The sequence below is a fragment of the Tachyglossus aculeatus genome, unplaced genomic scaffold (assembly GCF_015852505.1).
Source record: "Tachyglossus aculeatus isolate mTacAcu1 unplaced genomic scaffold, mTacAcu1.pri scaffold_97_arrow_ctg1, whole genome shotgun sequence".
Lineage (NCBI taxonomy): Eukaryota > Metazoa > Chordata > Mammalia > Monotremata > Tachyglossidae > Tachyglossus > Tachyglossus aculeatus.
In genome coordinates, this window is record NW_024045100.1 from 1,559,265 (window position 1) to 1,575,751 (window position 16,487).

General features: G+C 43.7%; 1 protein-coding gene across 1 annotated transcript; it reads right to left on the reverse strand.

The window, feature by feature from the left end:
- Positions 1-7,283: 7,283 nt before the first annotated feature.
- On the reverse strand, positions 7,284-16,231 carry LOC119924366 (olfactory receptor 8H1-like). The gene is made up of 5 exons (XM_038743222.1): positions 15,893-16,231; positions 15,607-15,677; positions 10,049-10,132; positions 7,769-7,958; positions 7,284-7,451 (listed from the first exon to the last, which is right to left on the reverse strand). The coding sequence occupies exons 1-5, from the start codon at positions 16,229-16,231 to the stop codon at positions 7,284-7,286; spliced, it is 852 nt and encodes a 283-aa protein (XP_038599150.1).
- Positions 16,232-16,487: the final 256 nt, after the last annotated feature.

Consider the following 16,487-nt stretch of genomic DNA (forward strand, 5'->3'; position numbering starts at 1 on the left):
ACAAACCTTGCATAAGTGCTTGATCCAGGGCTCACCCAAACATACCTCTGACTCGCGAGTGTTCACCAACAGCATTGGCAGCACACAGGCCTCTGGATATTCTGGTGGGCATCGACCTAGTGTAGGTGTGTTAGGTTAACGAAATATTTCTTCAGTTAATCAACGAATAAGGTTCAGATCCGCGACTACAAGTCCCCTTTTTTTCAGAGAAAGAAGGGCAAACACATAGCAATATAGGTGTATCATTGCAATTTTAATAGAAGGACAATTTTAATAGAAGGAAGGGAATACGAAAGAAGAAAACAAATACAAAAAAAGGGGTTAAAACAAACACAAAAAAGGGGTTACATCGCCAATTCGGGGGAACACCAACTCCTGAAGTTTCATGCTGGGGAATCCCGGATTCAGCTTTCAGGGTCCCGAATGGGAGGGTCCCAGGCAGAGCGTCCTCTCCGTGGGTGAGATTCTGAGTTAGTGCCAACGTACGAGCCTTAATAAACCCTTTGCAAACCAAGAAGGCATTTTACCAATTGCACAAGTTCCCGGGTGACTGGCCAGGTCACCCTGGGAAGATGTGTTTATTCAAGATGTTTTTGTACTGTGGGAAATGGCCCGTTTCCAGAGTACAGAGATAAGTTGTTTTTCTTCTCCTTTGTTTTGCAATTGGTTATCTGTCAAGCCCGGTCGAGGTCGCCAGCAGACAGGTCAGTTTAGCTGTTGCCAAATCGAAGCCTATACTTAATGTGCAACAGTTTCTAAATTTACCCAACAAGGTGTTACTTCAAGTCTTTTTGGAAGTATACAAGAGACTTTACTGAAATGTAAGAAAGCTTTATTGCATCTTGGACAATTCCTGAATGACTGTATTTGGTGTGGCAGCTTGGAAATTATTGGGCAGTGGCTATCACTTCAAAGAACTTCATGCTATGGAATTATGCATAGTAAAGGAGTAATCAGGTAAAGTAAGAGCTAGCTCTCCAAGGCTCATACCCAGAACATCTGTTGTACCAGAAAGATCTTCTAAAACTAAAAAAGGCAATAAACAGAAAAGGGGAGGGTCCAATAAAGCAGGCCTCACAGCAGTCAAGGAGTTTTTGGGGTTTTTAATGATATTTGTTCAGAGCTTACTATGTGCCAGTCACATTATTAAGCACTGGGATAGATTCATTCAGTCGTATTTATTGAGTGCTTACTGTGTGCAGAGCACTGTACTAAGTGCTTATACAAGCTAATCAGGTTGGACACAGTCCACGTCTCACATTTTACAATCATAATCCCCATTTTACAAATGAGGTAACTGAGGCACAGAGAAGTTAAGTGACTTGTCCAAGGTCACAAAATAGGTAAGTGGCAGAGCCAGAATGAGAACGCACATTACTCTGACTCCCAGGCTCATACTCTATCTACCAGGCCATGCAGCTTCTCTTCAGCACTTAAGACCAGGGAGAAGTGTCCCCAAAAGAGGGATCCCCATTAGCATTTCCACTCCCTCCCTCCTATACCCCTGCACCAACCTATTCCACAAGTTCCCACTTCCTGCTGACACTCTCCTTTAGGAAGTGCTATCCCACTGAGGTTGGAGAGAGGCAGACTCAAATCAGGTGGCAACTGAACTTTTCTTTTAGCTAGAATCTGATGACCCTAGATGAGTTAATGCCCTGTAAGACTGTGACCCTCAAATAGCTAGACTTTTCAAATATCTAGCAGCGGCTATGTTCCAAAGATACTGGATTAATAGGAGATCACTATTGATCATTAATTCATTGTTTTCTACACTAGTGAGTGAGCTCTAAATGCGGAAAATATTCCCCTTTCCTGGAAAAATTGCAAATAAATAACTGAGGCTTCTATCACTGTGAGCCTGGGAGTCAGAGGTCCTGGGTTCAAATCCCAGCTCAGCCACTAGTCTGCTATGTGACCTTAGGCAAATCACTTCATTTCTCTGGGCCTCAGTTTCCTCCTCTGGAAAATGGGAATTAATTACTGCTCTCCCTTCAACTTAGACTGTGAGCCCGTTTAGGAACAGGAATTGTATCTGATAATAATAATAATAATAATAATGGTATTTGTTAAGTGCTTACTATGTGCAAAGCACTGTTCAAAACACTGGGGGGATACAGGGTGATCAGGTTGTCCCACGTGGGGCTCACAGTCTTAATCCCCATTTTACAGATGAGGGAACTGAGGCACACAGAAGTTAAGTGACTTGCCCAAAGTCACACAGCTGACAATTGGCGGAGCTGGGATTTGAACTCACAACCTCTGACTCCAAAGCCCATGCTCTTTCCACTGAGCCATGCTGCTTCTCTAATCAGATAATCACATAATCTGATCTGATTATCTTGTATCTCTCCAAGGCTTAGTACAGTCCTTGGTACGTGGTAAATAGGTAACATGTAGCATCATTATTATCCTAACTCTTGGGTCTAGACAGAGAGTATTTTTCCATCCTATACAATTGATTACTTGAAGATGAAAATATAAAGAAAGCTCTCCCGTCCATGGTTCCCAGAGTTTTGTTCTGAAGAGGTAGGAGTGATTGCATTGGTTTTGAGGAACATAGGGACCCAATCCCTTGAGATTTTGAGAGCATATCTGACAGTCCCCCGTAACTATTTGACAGATGGGTGGTAGGGCTTAAATGCTCAATGCTCAGTCCAGAGAATATGAACCTATAGTCAGGGAATCCAGGTCCGTTAATTATAAACTGGCTGTGAGACCGGTGTTGGGTACGTAATGTCTCTATATGTTGCCGACTTGTACTTCCCAAGCGCATAGCACAGTGCTCTGCACACAGTAAATACTAAATAAGTATGATTGAATGAATGAATGGAGTTTGGGGAGCTATTTCATAAACTAGTGCAGTCTGCCCACTAAAATCTTTTGCCCCACTTAACCCAGCCCCAGAAAATAAAATGCAACCTGTTGTAAAACTCTCGCTGGATTCAAATAGTGATAATAATTGTGACCTTTGTTAAGTGCTTACTATGTGTCAGACATTGTTCTAAGTGCTGGAGTGGTTACAAGTAAATTGGGTTGGGCACAGTCCCTGTTACACTTGGGACTGTGCCCAACAATCCCAATGGGATGTCTTAACACCCATTTTACATATGAAGTAGCTGAGGCACAAAAAAGTCAAGTCTCTTGCCCATGGTCACACAACAGATAAATTGCACAGCCGGGATTAGAACCCAGGTCCTATTGAATCCCTGGCTCATGTTCTATCCACTAGGCTGTGCTGCTTCTCTGCAAGAACAGGGCGAACTATGGCCTCAGAACAAGTACGTGCTCATTTTCTTTCAACCCCGGGAGAAAAAGGAAATAGAGGTGTATTGGTTAGTATACCAATAAGTACGATTGATTGATTGATTGGTACATCAATCAATCAATAAAATTTACTGAGTGCTTACTGTGTCCAGAGAACTGTACTAAGTACTTGGGAGAGTACAGTGTAATAGAGTCGGTAGACACTTTCCTTGTCCTTCAGGAGCTTATAGTCTAGAAGGAAATGGTGGGGGGGGGATGTTGGGAAATATTTTGCAAGCTTATGAAAATTGAACACTACTAGCAAAGCATATTTAAAGTGATTTTTGTATTCAGTAACCCAAATAATAATTGGGTTATTTGTTAAGCACTTACTCTGTGCCAAACATCGTACTAGTCTCTGTGGTAAGTACAAAATAATCAGTTCAGGCACAGACCCTGTCCCACCTCGGGCTCATAGTCTAAGAGGGAGTGAAATCAGGTACTGAACCCCATTTTACAGATGAGGAAATTTAGGCACAGGGAAATAATTGCCCAAGGGCACACAACAGACAAGGTGCTAAGAGTTGGGATTAGAATTCAGATCTACTGGTTTCTAGGTGTTCGCTATTTCCCCTAAGCCATACTGCTTCTCAGGCATGTCTGCAGGTCTCTGCCCAATTTGTGCAAATATTGGCTAAGACTGGGTCTGGGCTGGATTAGGGGGACTGGGTGATTTGTTCCTTATCATCCTACGTGGTATTTATTGAGTGCTTAATGTGTGCCGAGCACTATACTAAGCACTTGGGAGAGTACAATAAAACAAAGTTGGAAGGTTCCCTGCCTACAACAAGCTCACCTGGAGTGGAATCGAGCAGTCTATGTAGGAAGAAGAACAGGTATTTATTCCTCATTTGACAGATGAGAAAAGTGAGGCACAGAGAAGCATCCAAAATCACTCAGGAGGCAAGTGGCAGAGTTGTGATTAGAATACAAGTCCAGTGACTTCCAGGTCTCTGCCTTTTCCACTGGGCCACACTACAATATGAATCTCGTTAAGCATCAGGTCTTCTTGTAAGATTCCTTTTCAAAGACCTTTGAGACAGATATCTAAATCCAATTAACCAATCAATCATATTGAGCACTTACTGTGTGCAGAGCACTGTACTAAGCATTTGGAAGAATACAATATTGTATTCCCTTCCCACAGTGAGCTAACAGACTAGAGGGGAAGACAGGCCTTAATACGAATAAATAAATTAGGGACATGTACATAAATGATGTGGGACTGAGTTGAGGGGTGAATAAAAGGAGTAAATCAGGAAGTTGCAGAAGGGAGTGGTAGAAAAGGAAATGAGGGCTTAGTCAAGCAAGGCCCCTTGGCGGAGATGTGTTGTTCAAGAGTTGAGCGAGAGTTGCTCCAGTCTAGTGGCTGCTCTAGGAGGACACACGAAAGGAGATGTGACAACAAGTTTAGCCCACTTTTCACAGACCAATGACAACTTGAAGGAAAATGTATCAGGTAACTGCTTGGAGAATTAAAGTGTCCTAGTGGAGAGAGCCCAGGCCTGGGAGTCAGAGGGATATGGGTTCTAATCCTGACTCCCTCACTTGTCTTCTGTGTGACCTTGGGAAAGTCACTTCACTTCTCTGTGCTTCAGTTACCTTGTCTGTAAAATGCAGATTACTACTTTGAGCCAATGTGGGACAGAGACTGTGTTTAACCCAATCACCCCAGAGCTTAGTACAGTGTCTGTCACATAGTAAGTATTTAACAAATACCATAATTATTTTTATTACTAAAACCTTTCACGTGCTTAGTACAGTGCTCTGCACCCAGTAAGTGCTCAATAAATGCGATTGAATGAATGAATGAGTGATTGGCCCACATCCTCCTCTGGCCTGGAATGCCCTCCCTCCACACATCTGCACATAGAGAAGCAGCGTGGCTCAGTGGAATGAGCCCGGGCTTTGGAATCAGAGGTCATGGGTTCAAATCCTGGCTCCACCAACTGTCAGCTGTGTGACTTTGGGCAAGTCACTTAACTTCTCTGTTCCTCAGTTACCTCATCTGGAAAATGGGGATGAAGACTGTGAGCCCCCCGTGGGACAACCTGATCACCTTGTAACATCTCTGGTGCTTAGAACAGTGCTTTGCACATAGTAAGTGTTTAATAAATGCCACCATTGTTATTATTATTATCCGCTAAGCTAGCTCTCTTTCTCCCTTCAAAGCCCTACTGAGAGTTCACCTCCTCCAGGAGGCCTTCCCACACTGAGCCCCCTTTTTCCTCTCCTCCTCCCCATCCCCCCCCGCTCTACCTCCTTCCCCTCCCCACAGCACCTGTATATACATGTTTGTACAGATTTATTACTCTATTTGTTTTACTTGTACATATTTACCATTCTGTTTGTTAATGATGTGCATAGCTGTATTTCTACTTATTGTGATGACTTGACACCTGTCCACAGGTTTTGTTTTGTTTTCTGTCTCCCCCTTCTAGAGCCCACTGTTTAGTAGGGACCGTCTCTATATGTTGCCAACTTGTACTTCCCAAGCGCTTTGTACAGTGCTCTGCACACAGTAAGCACTCAATAAATACGATTGAATGAATGAATGAATGAATCTAGCTTTACTTCTATTTATTCTGATGACTTGACACCTGTCCACATGTTTTGTTTTGTTATCTGTCTCCCCATTCTAGACTGTGAACCCGTTGTTGGGTAGGGACCGTCTCTATATGTTGCCAACTTGTACTTCCCAAGAGCTTAGTACAGTGCTCTGCACACAGTAAGTGCTCAATAAATACGATTGAATGAATGAATGAATAAGGAATTAATTCAACAGCGCAGAGCTGAAAGCAGAAACTGAATTCCTCCCTTTGCTTTCTTTGAGCGGTCCCCAGATTCCTCTGCCTCTGCCGGCAGGTATTTGCTTCTCAAGGTCAGAGATCGAATCTATTGACATTATTGTAATAATAATAATAATAGTATTTGTTAAATTCTTACTATGTGCAAAAAAACTGTATTAAGCACTGGAGAAGAGACAAAGGCTGGCTACCCGAGCCTCACGTTCTAAGAGGGAGAACAGTGATTGAATCCCCAACAGTCACTGAATCCCCCTTTTACAAATGAGGAATCAGAGGCAGAGAGAAGTAAAGTGACTTGTCCTAGGACCCTCCACAGGGAAGTGTCAGAGTTGGGATTAGCACCAGGTGCTCTGACTCTCAGGTCTGTGCTCTTTCCACTAGGTCATGCTGTGACAATGCTCAGCACAGAATAGAAGCTCAATAAATGCTATTGATTGAGTGATTGATGGAAGATTTGCTGCAATCTCTTTTCTTCTGCCTCTTTTCAGATTTTCATACTGAGGCAGAAATGGGAAAAGGTAAGCTCTTTGGCACACACAAGAACTACTGAAACTATTCTCAATCTCTTAAAAAGCTTTCAAAAAACAACTCGTTGCACTTTTGCTGTAGCTTTCCATTGCAAACTGCTGATCCCTCATTCCTTAGTGAAGAGACAGAAACCCACTTGAGGTACAACAATATGGAAATAATTCAAAGATTAATTATATTAAGAAAAATGCAAAAGGCCAAAGGTAAACTCTTTTACAATGTTAGCAAAGAAACCCTAATCATTAGTGTATCTTTTCACATGGTATCTCAGCAAAATGGCATGTGGAGCACTGATGCAAAGAATTCCTGTCCCTCAGTCCTGGCCCTAATTGCCAATGATTGAGTGTTTCAGCAACATTTGAATACAAAAGGGATTTTCCAATAAAAAGATTACATATGGAGACATGAATGACAATTCAGTCTGAAACCATTCTACTTATCCATACAATAGCCTTAATTTTCTCCTGAGCTATGATTTTTCACACCTGGATTGATTGTACAGCTATAGCAAGCCCTACCTATGACATTATAACAACTGCTGTTGAACTACCTTGATGAGAACATGAATCTTGACAAAAATTAATCATTTAACATAAGAAATGCATTACATCTGCCAAGACGATGCTTTTCTTTGTGTTATTTTCACAGAGCATCGTTTTCATCCTTCTTTCTCAGGCTGTAGATCAGAGGATTCAGCACTGATATCACAGGAGTATAAAACATGGAAACCACTTTGTCATTTTCTGGTGCGTACTGTGAATTGGGCCAAACGTATATGGAGATGGTGGTCTCATATAATAAGCCAACCACCTGTGGGAGGCACAGGTGGAGAAGGCCGTGCATCTCCCTGCTGCAGAGCAGATCTTCAGGGTGGTGATGAGTTTATATATGTAAGACACCACAATTTTCAGAGAGATGACAGTTCCACTGAAAAACCCCAGGCTGAAAAGCAAGACCTCACTGGGGAAGGTGTTACTGCACAATAATTTTAAGATTGTGGAGAGATCACAGAAGAAATGGTTGATCATATTTGACTTGCAAAATGGCAGATGAAATATTAGCAGCACCTAAATGAGTCCCTGGAGAAAACCAGTGAGATATGAACCAAGCATGAGCTGAGTACAAACTCTGAGGGACATAACAACCATATAGAGCATAGGGTTGCAGATTGCCATGAAGCAATCATATGCCTTGACTGTCAGGAAATAACCCTCGGTGGTTACACAGGCCACAAAGAGATACATCTGGATTGCACATTCTATCAAGGAAATAGTTCTCGCCTCCAGAAATGTCTGCATAACATCTTGGGAGCAATGGCTGAAGAATATGAAAGATCCAAGGCAGACAAGTGCCCAAGAAAGAAGTACATCAGGGTGTGACGTCCAGAGTCGATTGTGATTAGCACAGTCAATCCCAAACTTCACAAAAGGCTGATCAGACTGCCAGAAACACCAAAAAAAGAAGGAGCTGGAATTCTGGGAGATCAGTGAGTCCCATTGGAATGAATTCAGGAACTGCAGTGATATTGTCCTGGTCCATCTCTCTAATGCATATGATTAATCTGAGGTAAATGGAAAAAGAAGTATCAGAATAAATGATGACAAAATTACATTTGATTCCACTAATTCAGACCCTGGCATGATTCCTTTTGTTCCAGAGAGAGGGCTGCTCACATGCTTCCTGTGTCCTCACTAGGCTCAATTGTCTTTCAGGCCTTATTCTATAACTAAGTATGTAAGCCTCCTGAGATCAGATACTGAGTCTTCTACTTCTGGTGTTTCCTCAGTTCTTAGTGCAGGGCTCTGCACACATCTCTGCTCTAGCCACTAAGCCATGCCACTTTGTAAAGTTTCCACAGAATCTTTTTAATGCCCTGAATCCTTCTCTCTCCTCACATGCCAGTATGGCCTAATGGAAAGAGCACAGGCCTGGGGGTCAAAGGACCTTGGTTCTAATCCTGGTTCTGCCAATTGCCTGCTGGATGACCTTGGGTAAGTCGTTAACTTCTTTGTCAACTTCTGTAAACATCGCTCTTCTCTCATCTGTAAAATGGGGATTCAAATGCCTAGTTTCTCTCCTACTTAGATTGTGAACTCAATGTGGAGCATGTACTGTGTCCAACCTAATTGTCTTGTATCTACCCCAGCGCTTACTTCAGTGATTGGCACAGAGTAAGCACTAAACAGATAGAACAATAATAATTATCAAATTTTAGTAAGATCCTGTTCTACTTAGCTTGTGCTGCAGTAGAGGTGGGACATATTCTGGACAGGGGGTAGGGGAGTTGGGGCCTCTATGTACCAGCAAGGAGTGGGACTAGAACTCCACTTTGGAAGGCAGTGTTCCTGAGACGAGTATAGAGAGAGGGAAAGAGAAGAGTACAAGGACTTAAAAGTCAAAATGATATCTCTTTTCCTTGAGTTCTCCAGGTAAATGTAATTCCTATTTTAATATGGGAACTGTGAATTATATTGTAAGAGGGTTCATTTAATGTCCTAACGTGTGGAGTGGGACATTTAAAATCATTTTTATTCGATGTTATTGTTTTCTGTGAGGGCTGTCTTAATTAGGCAAGCAAATATTCAGCATATTAGATTTGGGCCTTTATTGATGATAAAGTTTGGGCCTGGGAGTCAGATGGTCACAGGTTTTAATCCCAGCTCCACCACATGTCTGCTGTGTGACCTTGGGCAAGTCACTTTACTTCCCTGTGCCCCAGTTACCTCACCTGTAAAATGGGGATTGAGACTGTGAGCCCCACATGGGATAGGGACTGTCTCCAACCCAATTTGCTTGCATCCACCCCACCTCTTAGTACAGTGCTTGGCACATATTAAGCATTTAAAAAATACCACAACTATGTTCAAATGCTTCAGGCCTCACTGAATGTTGTCATATAAATAGTAAAATGTCCAGGAGTAATGGTGTATACTGAATTCAATCTACTAGGCAAAAGGGCAAAACCCTGTTTCCTTCTCACAAGGAGCTTACACTCTAGTGGGAAAGACAGGCATAGATATATTCGTGAGCCATAGAAGCAGAATAAATAAAACTGCATTTTTAATGGAACACATACATTCACAAATCTGGGAGAGGTTGAGAGAGTCATGTCTTCTCATTTGAAGATGGCATGTTCTATTGACATCTGGTTAAGCAAATGGGTATTGTTGACAAGGCTGATGCATGACTGAAAATCCATTCCATATTGTGCATATAAGTCTGTTCTTTCACAGTACTGATGTGTTCACTTGAAATGCTTCTTGGTCTGAAATTCCCAAAGCTTCTGCTCAGGATGAGCAAACTGCCTTCTGAATGCCCTAGCCCAGACTGCCCTGTGTGTAGAAGTTCTGTCTCAACAACCCTCACTGTTCTGTGAATGACCTGAATTCTCCGTCCACTACAATCACCTTAAATACACAACATTCAATTCAGCCTTGGAAACAACTTTCAAGAATCTGCTGGTGGCAGAAGCTTTCTTAATTCTCTTCACACTAACACCAGTTTGGCATCCAATTTAGTTCGCACTCAGAGGTGTGACTACACCTTCATTCAATTGTATTTATTGAGTACTTCCTGTGTGCAGAGTACTGTACTAAGCACTTGGGAGAGTACAATACAAAAATAAACAGTTACATTCCCTGCCCCCAAGGAGCTTCCAGTCTAGAGTAAGCTTATATTTGGAGAGCTGGGAGGGTTGCCATGTTTTAATACTTTTTCATTCAAATATCAAACCTGTAGTTTCCAGAACCAGCAAATCAATCAATCAATCAATCAATCGTATTTATTGAGCGCTTACTATGTGCAGAGCACTGTACTAAGTGCTTGGGAAGTACAAATTGGCATCACATAGAGACAGTCCCTACCCAACAGTGGGCTCACAGTCTAAAAGGGGGAGACAGAGAACAGAACCAAACATACCAACAAAATAAAATAAGTAGGATAGAAATGTACAAGTAAAATAAATAAATAAATAAATAAATAAATAGAGTAATAAATATGTACAACCATATATACATATATACAGGTGCTGTGGGGAAGGGAAGGAGGTAAGACGGGGGGATGGAGAGGGGGACGAGGGGGAGAGGAAAGAAGGGGCTCAGTCTGGGAAGGCCTCCTGGAGGAGGTGAGCTCTCAGCAGGGCCTTGAAGGGAGGAAGAGAGCTAGCTTGGCGGATGGGCAGAGGGAGGGCATTCCAGGCCCGGGGGATGACGTGGGCCGGGGGTCGATGGCGGGACAGGCGAGAGCGAGGTACAGTGAGGAGATTAGCGGTGGAGGAGCGGAGGGTGCGGGCTGGGCAGTAGAAGGAGAGAAGGGAGGTGAGGTAGGAGGGGGCGAGGTGATGGAGAGCCTTGAAGCCCAGGGTGAGGAGTTTCTGCCTGATGTGCAGATTGATCGGTAGCCATTGGAGGTTTTTGAGGAGGGGAGTAATATGTCCAGAGCGTTTCTGGACAAAGATAATCCGGGCAGCAGCATGAAGTATGGATTGAAGTGGAGAGAGACACGAGGATGGGAGATCAGAGAGAAGGCTAGTGCAGTAGTCCAGACGGGATAGGATGAGAGCTTGAATTAGCAGGGTAGCGGTTTGGATGGAGAGGAAAGGGCGGATCTTGGCAATGTTGCGGAGCTGAGACCAGCAGGTTTTGGTGACGGCTTGGATGTGAGGGGTGAATGAGAGAGCGGAGTCGAGGATGACACCAAGGTTGCGGGCTTGTGAGACGGGAAGGATGGTAGTGCCGTCAACAGAGATGGGAAAGTCAGGGAGAGGACAAGGTTTGGGAGGGAAGACAAGGAGCTCAGTCTTCGACATGTTGAGCTTTAGGTGGCGGGCAGACATCCAGATGGAGATGTCCTGAAGGCAGGAGGAGATGCGAGCCTGGAGGGAGGGGGAGAGAGCAGGGGCAGAGATGTGGATCTGGGTGTCATCAGCGTAGAGATGATAGTTGAAGCCGTGGGAGCGAATGAGGTCACCAAGGGAGTGAGTGTAGATTGAGAACAGAAGGGGACCAAGCACTGAACCTTGGGGAACCCCCACAGTAAGAGGATGGGAGGGGGAGGAGGAGCCTGCAAAAGGGACTGAGAAAGAACGACCGGAGAGATAAGAGGAGAACCAGGAGAGGACGGGGTCTGTGAAGCCAAGGTCAGATAACGTGTTGAGGAGAAGGGGGTGGTCCACAGTGTCAAAGGCAGCTGAGAGGTCGAGGAGGATTAGGACAGAGTATGAGCCGTTGGATTTGGCAAGCAGGAGGTCATTGGTGACCTTTGAGAGCGCAGTTTCCGTGGAATGAAGGGGACGGAAGCCAGACTGGAGGGGGTCGAGGAGAGAGTTGTTGTTGAGGAATTCTAGGCAGCGCGTGTAGACAACTCGTTCAAGGAGTTTGGAAAGGAATGGTAGGAGGGATATGGGACGATAACTAGAAGGTGAGGTGGGGTCAAGAGAGGGTTTTTTTAGGATGGGAGAGACATGGGCATGTTTGAAGGCAGAGGGGAAGGAACCAGTGGAGAGTGAGCGGTTGAAGATGGAAGTTAAGGAGGGGAGAAGGGATGGAGCGAGAGATTTCATAAGATGAGAGGGAATGGGGTCAGAAGCACAGGTGGCCGGAGTAGCACTTGAGAGGAGGGAGGAGAGTTCCTCTGAGGATACTGCTGGGAAGGATGGGAGAGTAGCAGAGAGTGTTGAGAGCCGGGGGGTTGGAGAAAGGGGGGAAGAGACTTTGGGGAGGTCGGACCTGATGGATTTAATTTTGTTAATGAAGTAGGAGGCCAGATCGTTGGGGGTGAGGGAAGGAGGAGGGGGAGGAACCGGGGGCCTGAGAAGGGAGTTGAATGTACGGAAGAGCTGGCGGGGGTGATGGGCATGGGTGTCAATAAGGGAGGAGAAATAGTTTTGTCTGGAAGAAGAGAGGGCTGAGTTAAGGCAGGAGAGGATAAACTTGAAGTGAACGAGGTTGGCATGGTGTTTAGACTTTCTCCAGCAGCGTTCGGCAGCTCGAGCATAAGAGCGAAGGAGGCGGACAGTGGCAGTGATCCAGGGCTGTGGGTTGGTGGTGCGAGAGCGGCGAAGGGAAAGGGGAGCGAGCGAGTCTAGCTGAGTAGAAAGGGTAGAGTTGAGAGCAGTAATCCTGAAAGGCTTTTTTAGTGCTAAATGAAGATTTTAAAAAATGGTTCTTGTATTCTTCTTTAAATGCTCAAGCACTGTGCTGAGCACTAGGGTAGGCCTGGCACATAGCAAGTGCTTAACAAATACCATAATTAGTATAATAAGGTTGGACATAGTCCTTGTCCCGCATGGAACTCACAGTCTAAGTAGGAAGGAGGAGAATTTAATCCCCATTTTACAGATTAGGTAACTGAGGCACAAAATAATTAAGTGACTTGCCCATGTCACACAGCAGGCAGGTTGTGGAGCCAGGTTAGATCAACACTTTATTTTGATCCACTGACAAGGATCGGTGTAGTTATTAAATTCTAGGATTTTGTTGGCTATAATAATAATAATAATAATGATGGCATTTATTAAGCGCTTACTATGTGCAAAGCACTGTTCTAAGCGCTGGGGAGGTTACAAGGTGATCAGGTTGTCCCTCGTGGGGCTCACAGATTTAATCCCCATTTTACAGATGAGGGAACTGAGGCCCGGAGAAGTTAAGTGACTTGCCCAAAGTCACACAGCTGACAATTGGTGGAGCCAGGATTTGAACCCATGACCTCTGACTCCAAAGCCCGTGCTCTTTCCTACTGAGCCACACTGCTTCTCAGTGTGCTGTGTGGCTAGTGGTGCTGAGTACAGTGATCTGCACACAGTCAGTGCTTAATAAACATTATTCATAATAATTACTGCTACTAGTAGGGTGGGACTAGAAGGAGTTTTTTTTAATGTATTAAGCACTTCCTATATGTCACACACTGTTCTAAACACTGGGGTATGTTCAAGTCAATTAGGTTGGTCACGGTCCCTTTCTGCATGGGGCTCACAGTTTAAGTAGTAGGTAGGACAGGTATTTAAACCCTATTTTACAGTTGAGGAAACTGAGGCACAGAGAGGTTAATGACTGGACCAAGGTCTCACTGGAAGCTAATTGACAGAGCCAGGATTAGAACCCAGGTTCTCTGACTCCCAGGTCTGGGCTCTTTTAACTAGGCAACACTGCTTTGTGGATGTTGGCTTCAGTGGGTAACTAATGTCATCTGTTTCCTCAGGCTTTCTTCTAAAATTTTTAGAATGTCCCACCTCAGCATTCCCCGAATCACAATAGTGTGTCAGGGGGCCTCTGGTCTGGTGGGATTCACTTGGGCTGGAGGTGATCCTTAGGGCAGATGAGCCAGAACAATCAATCAATCAGTCAATCAGTCAATCATATTTATTGAGAGCTTACTGTATTAAGAGCACTGTTCTAAGCACTTTGAAGTTTACAATATAACAGAGTTGGAAGACACACTCCCCACCCACAGTCAACCTTACTGTGGGCAGGCAATGTGTCCATTTATTGTTGTAATGTACTCTCCCTAGCACTTTAGCACAATGCTCTGCACACAGTTAGCACTCAAAAAATAAAATGGAATAATTGCCTAGAACAGTCCTCTGATCTTGACCTGAACTTCAAAGCAGGTCAGGAAAACGCCCAGCAGCCTTTCTGAAACTGCTGGATGGCCACCAGGTCTTTTCATAATAATAATAATAATAGCAATAATAATGATACCTGTTAAATACTTGCGCCAAGCACAGTTCTAAACACTGGGGTACATACAAATTAATGAGATTGGACATAGTCCCTATCCCATAAGGGGCTCACATTCCTAATCCCATTTTACAGATGAGGCAACTGAGGCATAGAGAAGTTAAGTGACTTGTCCAAGGTCACACAGCAGACAAGTGCTGGAGCTGGGATTAGAACCCAGATCCCCCTGACTTGCAGGCGTGTGTTCTATCTACTAGGCCACGCTCTCTTTCAAAAGGTCTTTTGGCTTCTGGAATGCAGTATCTGCCTACCATATCACGGCCAGAGTCTGCAGCAGTGGGAAGGAGTCCAGCAGTACATCCCTTTGGGGGAAGCAACACTGTGACCAACGTTGTGGGAGAGTAATAAAGTCTCAATAGTGCTTCAAAATAGCCAATTATTTTTTCCCATTAATAACATAGTCCACAGTTCTTTACTCTTTCAAGAAATCACCGTGAAATAAGATCAAAGAGATAATAATTATTATTGTATTTGTTTAGTGCTTACTAAGTGCCAGGCACTGTAATAAGTATTGGGGTGGATACAAGCAAAGTCCCTTGTCCCGTGTGAAACCCACAATCTCAATCCCCATTTTGCAGATGAAGTAACTGAGGCACAGAGAAATGAAGTGACTTGCTCAAGGTCACCCAGCAGACAAGTGGAGGAACAGGAATTAGAACCCATGACCTTCTGAGTTCCAGACTCATACTCTATCCACTACACCATGCTGCTTCTCTTTTGATCTGCAAACAATTTGTAACTATCTGAATCGTTTAACTTCTGAATCTTTAATCTCCCCTGAATTTGGTGAAGCCTTCTCCCCCTTTATCCCTCTAGACTGTAAGCTCTTGGGCAGGGAATGTGTCTGCCAACTCCAAGCATTAATACAATGCTCTGCACATGGTAAGTGCTGAATAAATGTCATTGATTGATTCCTCAGAACATTAATCCCATGATTTAGCATTTTAAAACACCATTCATATTCTGAGCACATGAATCACTTTAATATCAATCCATCAGTGTTTCTTGTGGAGTGCTTACTGTGTGCGGAACACGATATTAAATACAAGGCAACATATAATATGGTAGAGTTGGTAGATGTGATACTTACCTACAAGGATAAAGCCACCTGGAATTAAGTCCACTGAAGAAGTTATGAGCTGTCACTTCTTCCAGGAATTAAGCTACATTTCCCAACCTCCTAATAGAGAAAGGAGACATAGAACCCTTCCAGGTCCCTGAGACTTTACCTGTTGAACTGGTCTCTGGGTTGAGGTGGAAATTTAGTTGCTGTTAAGTAAAAGTGAAAACTTTTTGTTGCCTGAACATACAGACCATATCTTACATCTTCCTTTTAACTTCCCCATTGTCTAGAAAAATATGGTGTCTATTTTAAAGAGGTCACATGATTGATTAATGATCGAATTTCAGGTTTTTCAGTTTCCTAGCTAACAAATTAAAGGAATGAACATTGGCAATAAACAGAGGGTCACCCTAGTCTCCGATGGGAGATCGGAGAGGAGGCTGATGCAGTACCAGAGAGTTGATGGTGGAGACTAAATATATCCCAGCCAGAACCCAGACACAAACTCTCCAAGAAACCACAACCATGTAAAGCAGTGGGCTACAGATGGCTACATAATGGTCATAAGCCATCTCAGCTAAAAGAAAGCACTCGGCGCCAGCTAAAGCAACGAAAAGGTACATCGAGGCAAAGCATCCAACGAAAGAAATGGTATTCTGGGCTGTTAATAAATTCATCCTCATTCTGGGCATGATGACTGAAGAATAACTCAGGTCGGTGAACGACAGGTTGCTGAGGAAGAAATACATGGGGGTGTGAAGTCGGTAGTGCAACTCGATGAGCACGGTCATTCCCAGGTATCCTGCCAGGATGATGGCTTACGTGAAGAGAAATACAATAAAGTGAATCAGCTGCAGATCTGGAGAATCCTTCCGTCCTGTGAGAATGAAGTGAGTCTCATGTGCCATTCCCTTCAGTAATTTTCTTCAACTTCTGAAATATGCTGAAGAAGGAATAAAAAAAGTGGTTTTTGTATTGATATTGGACATGAAAGTCATTGAGGATTCTGGTGCATAATGGAAAAAGTGAATTAAAAAAGTATTCCTT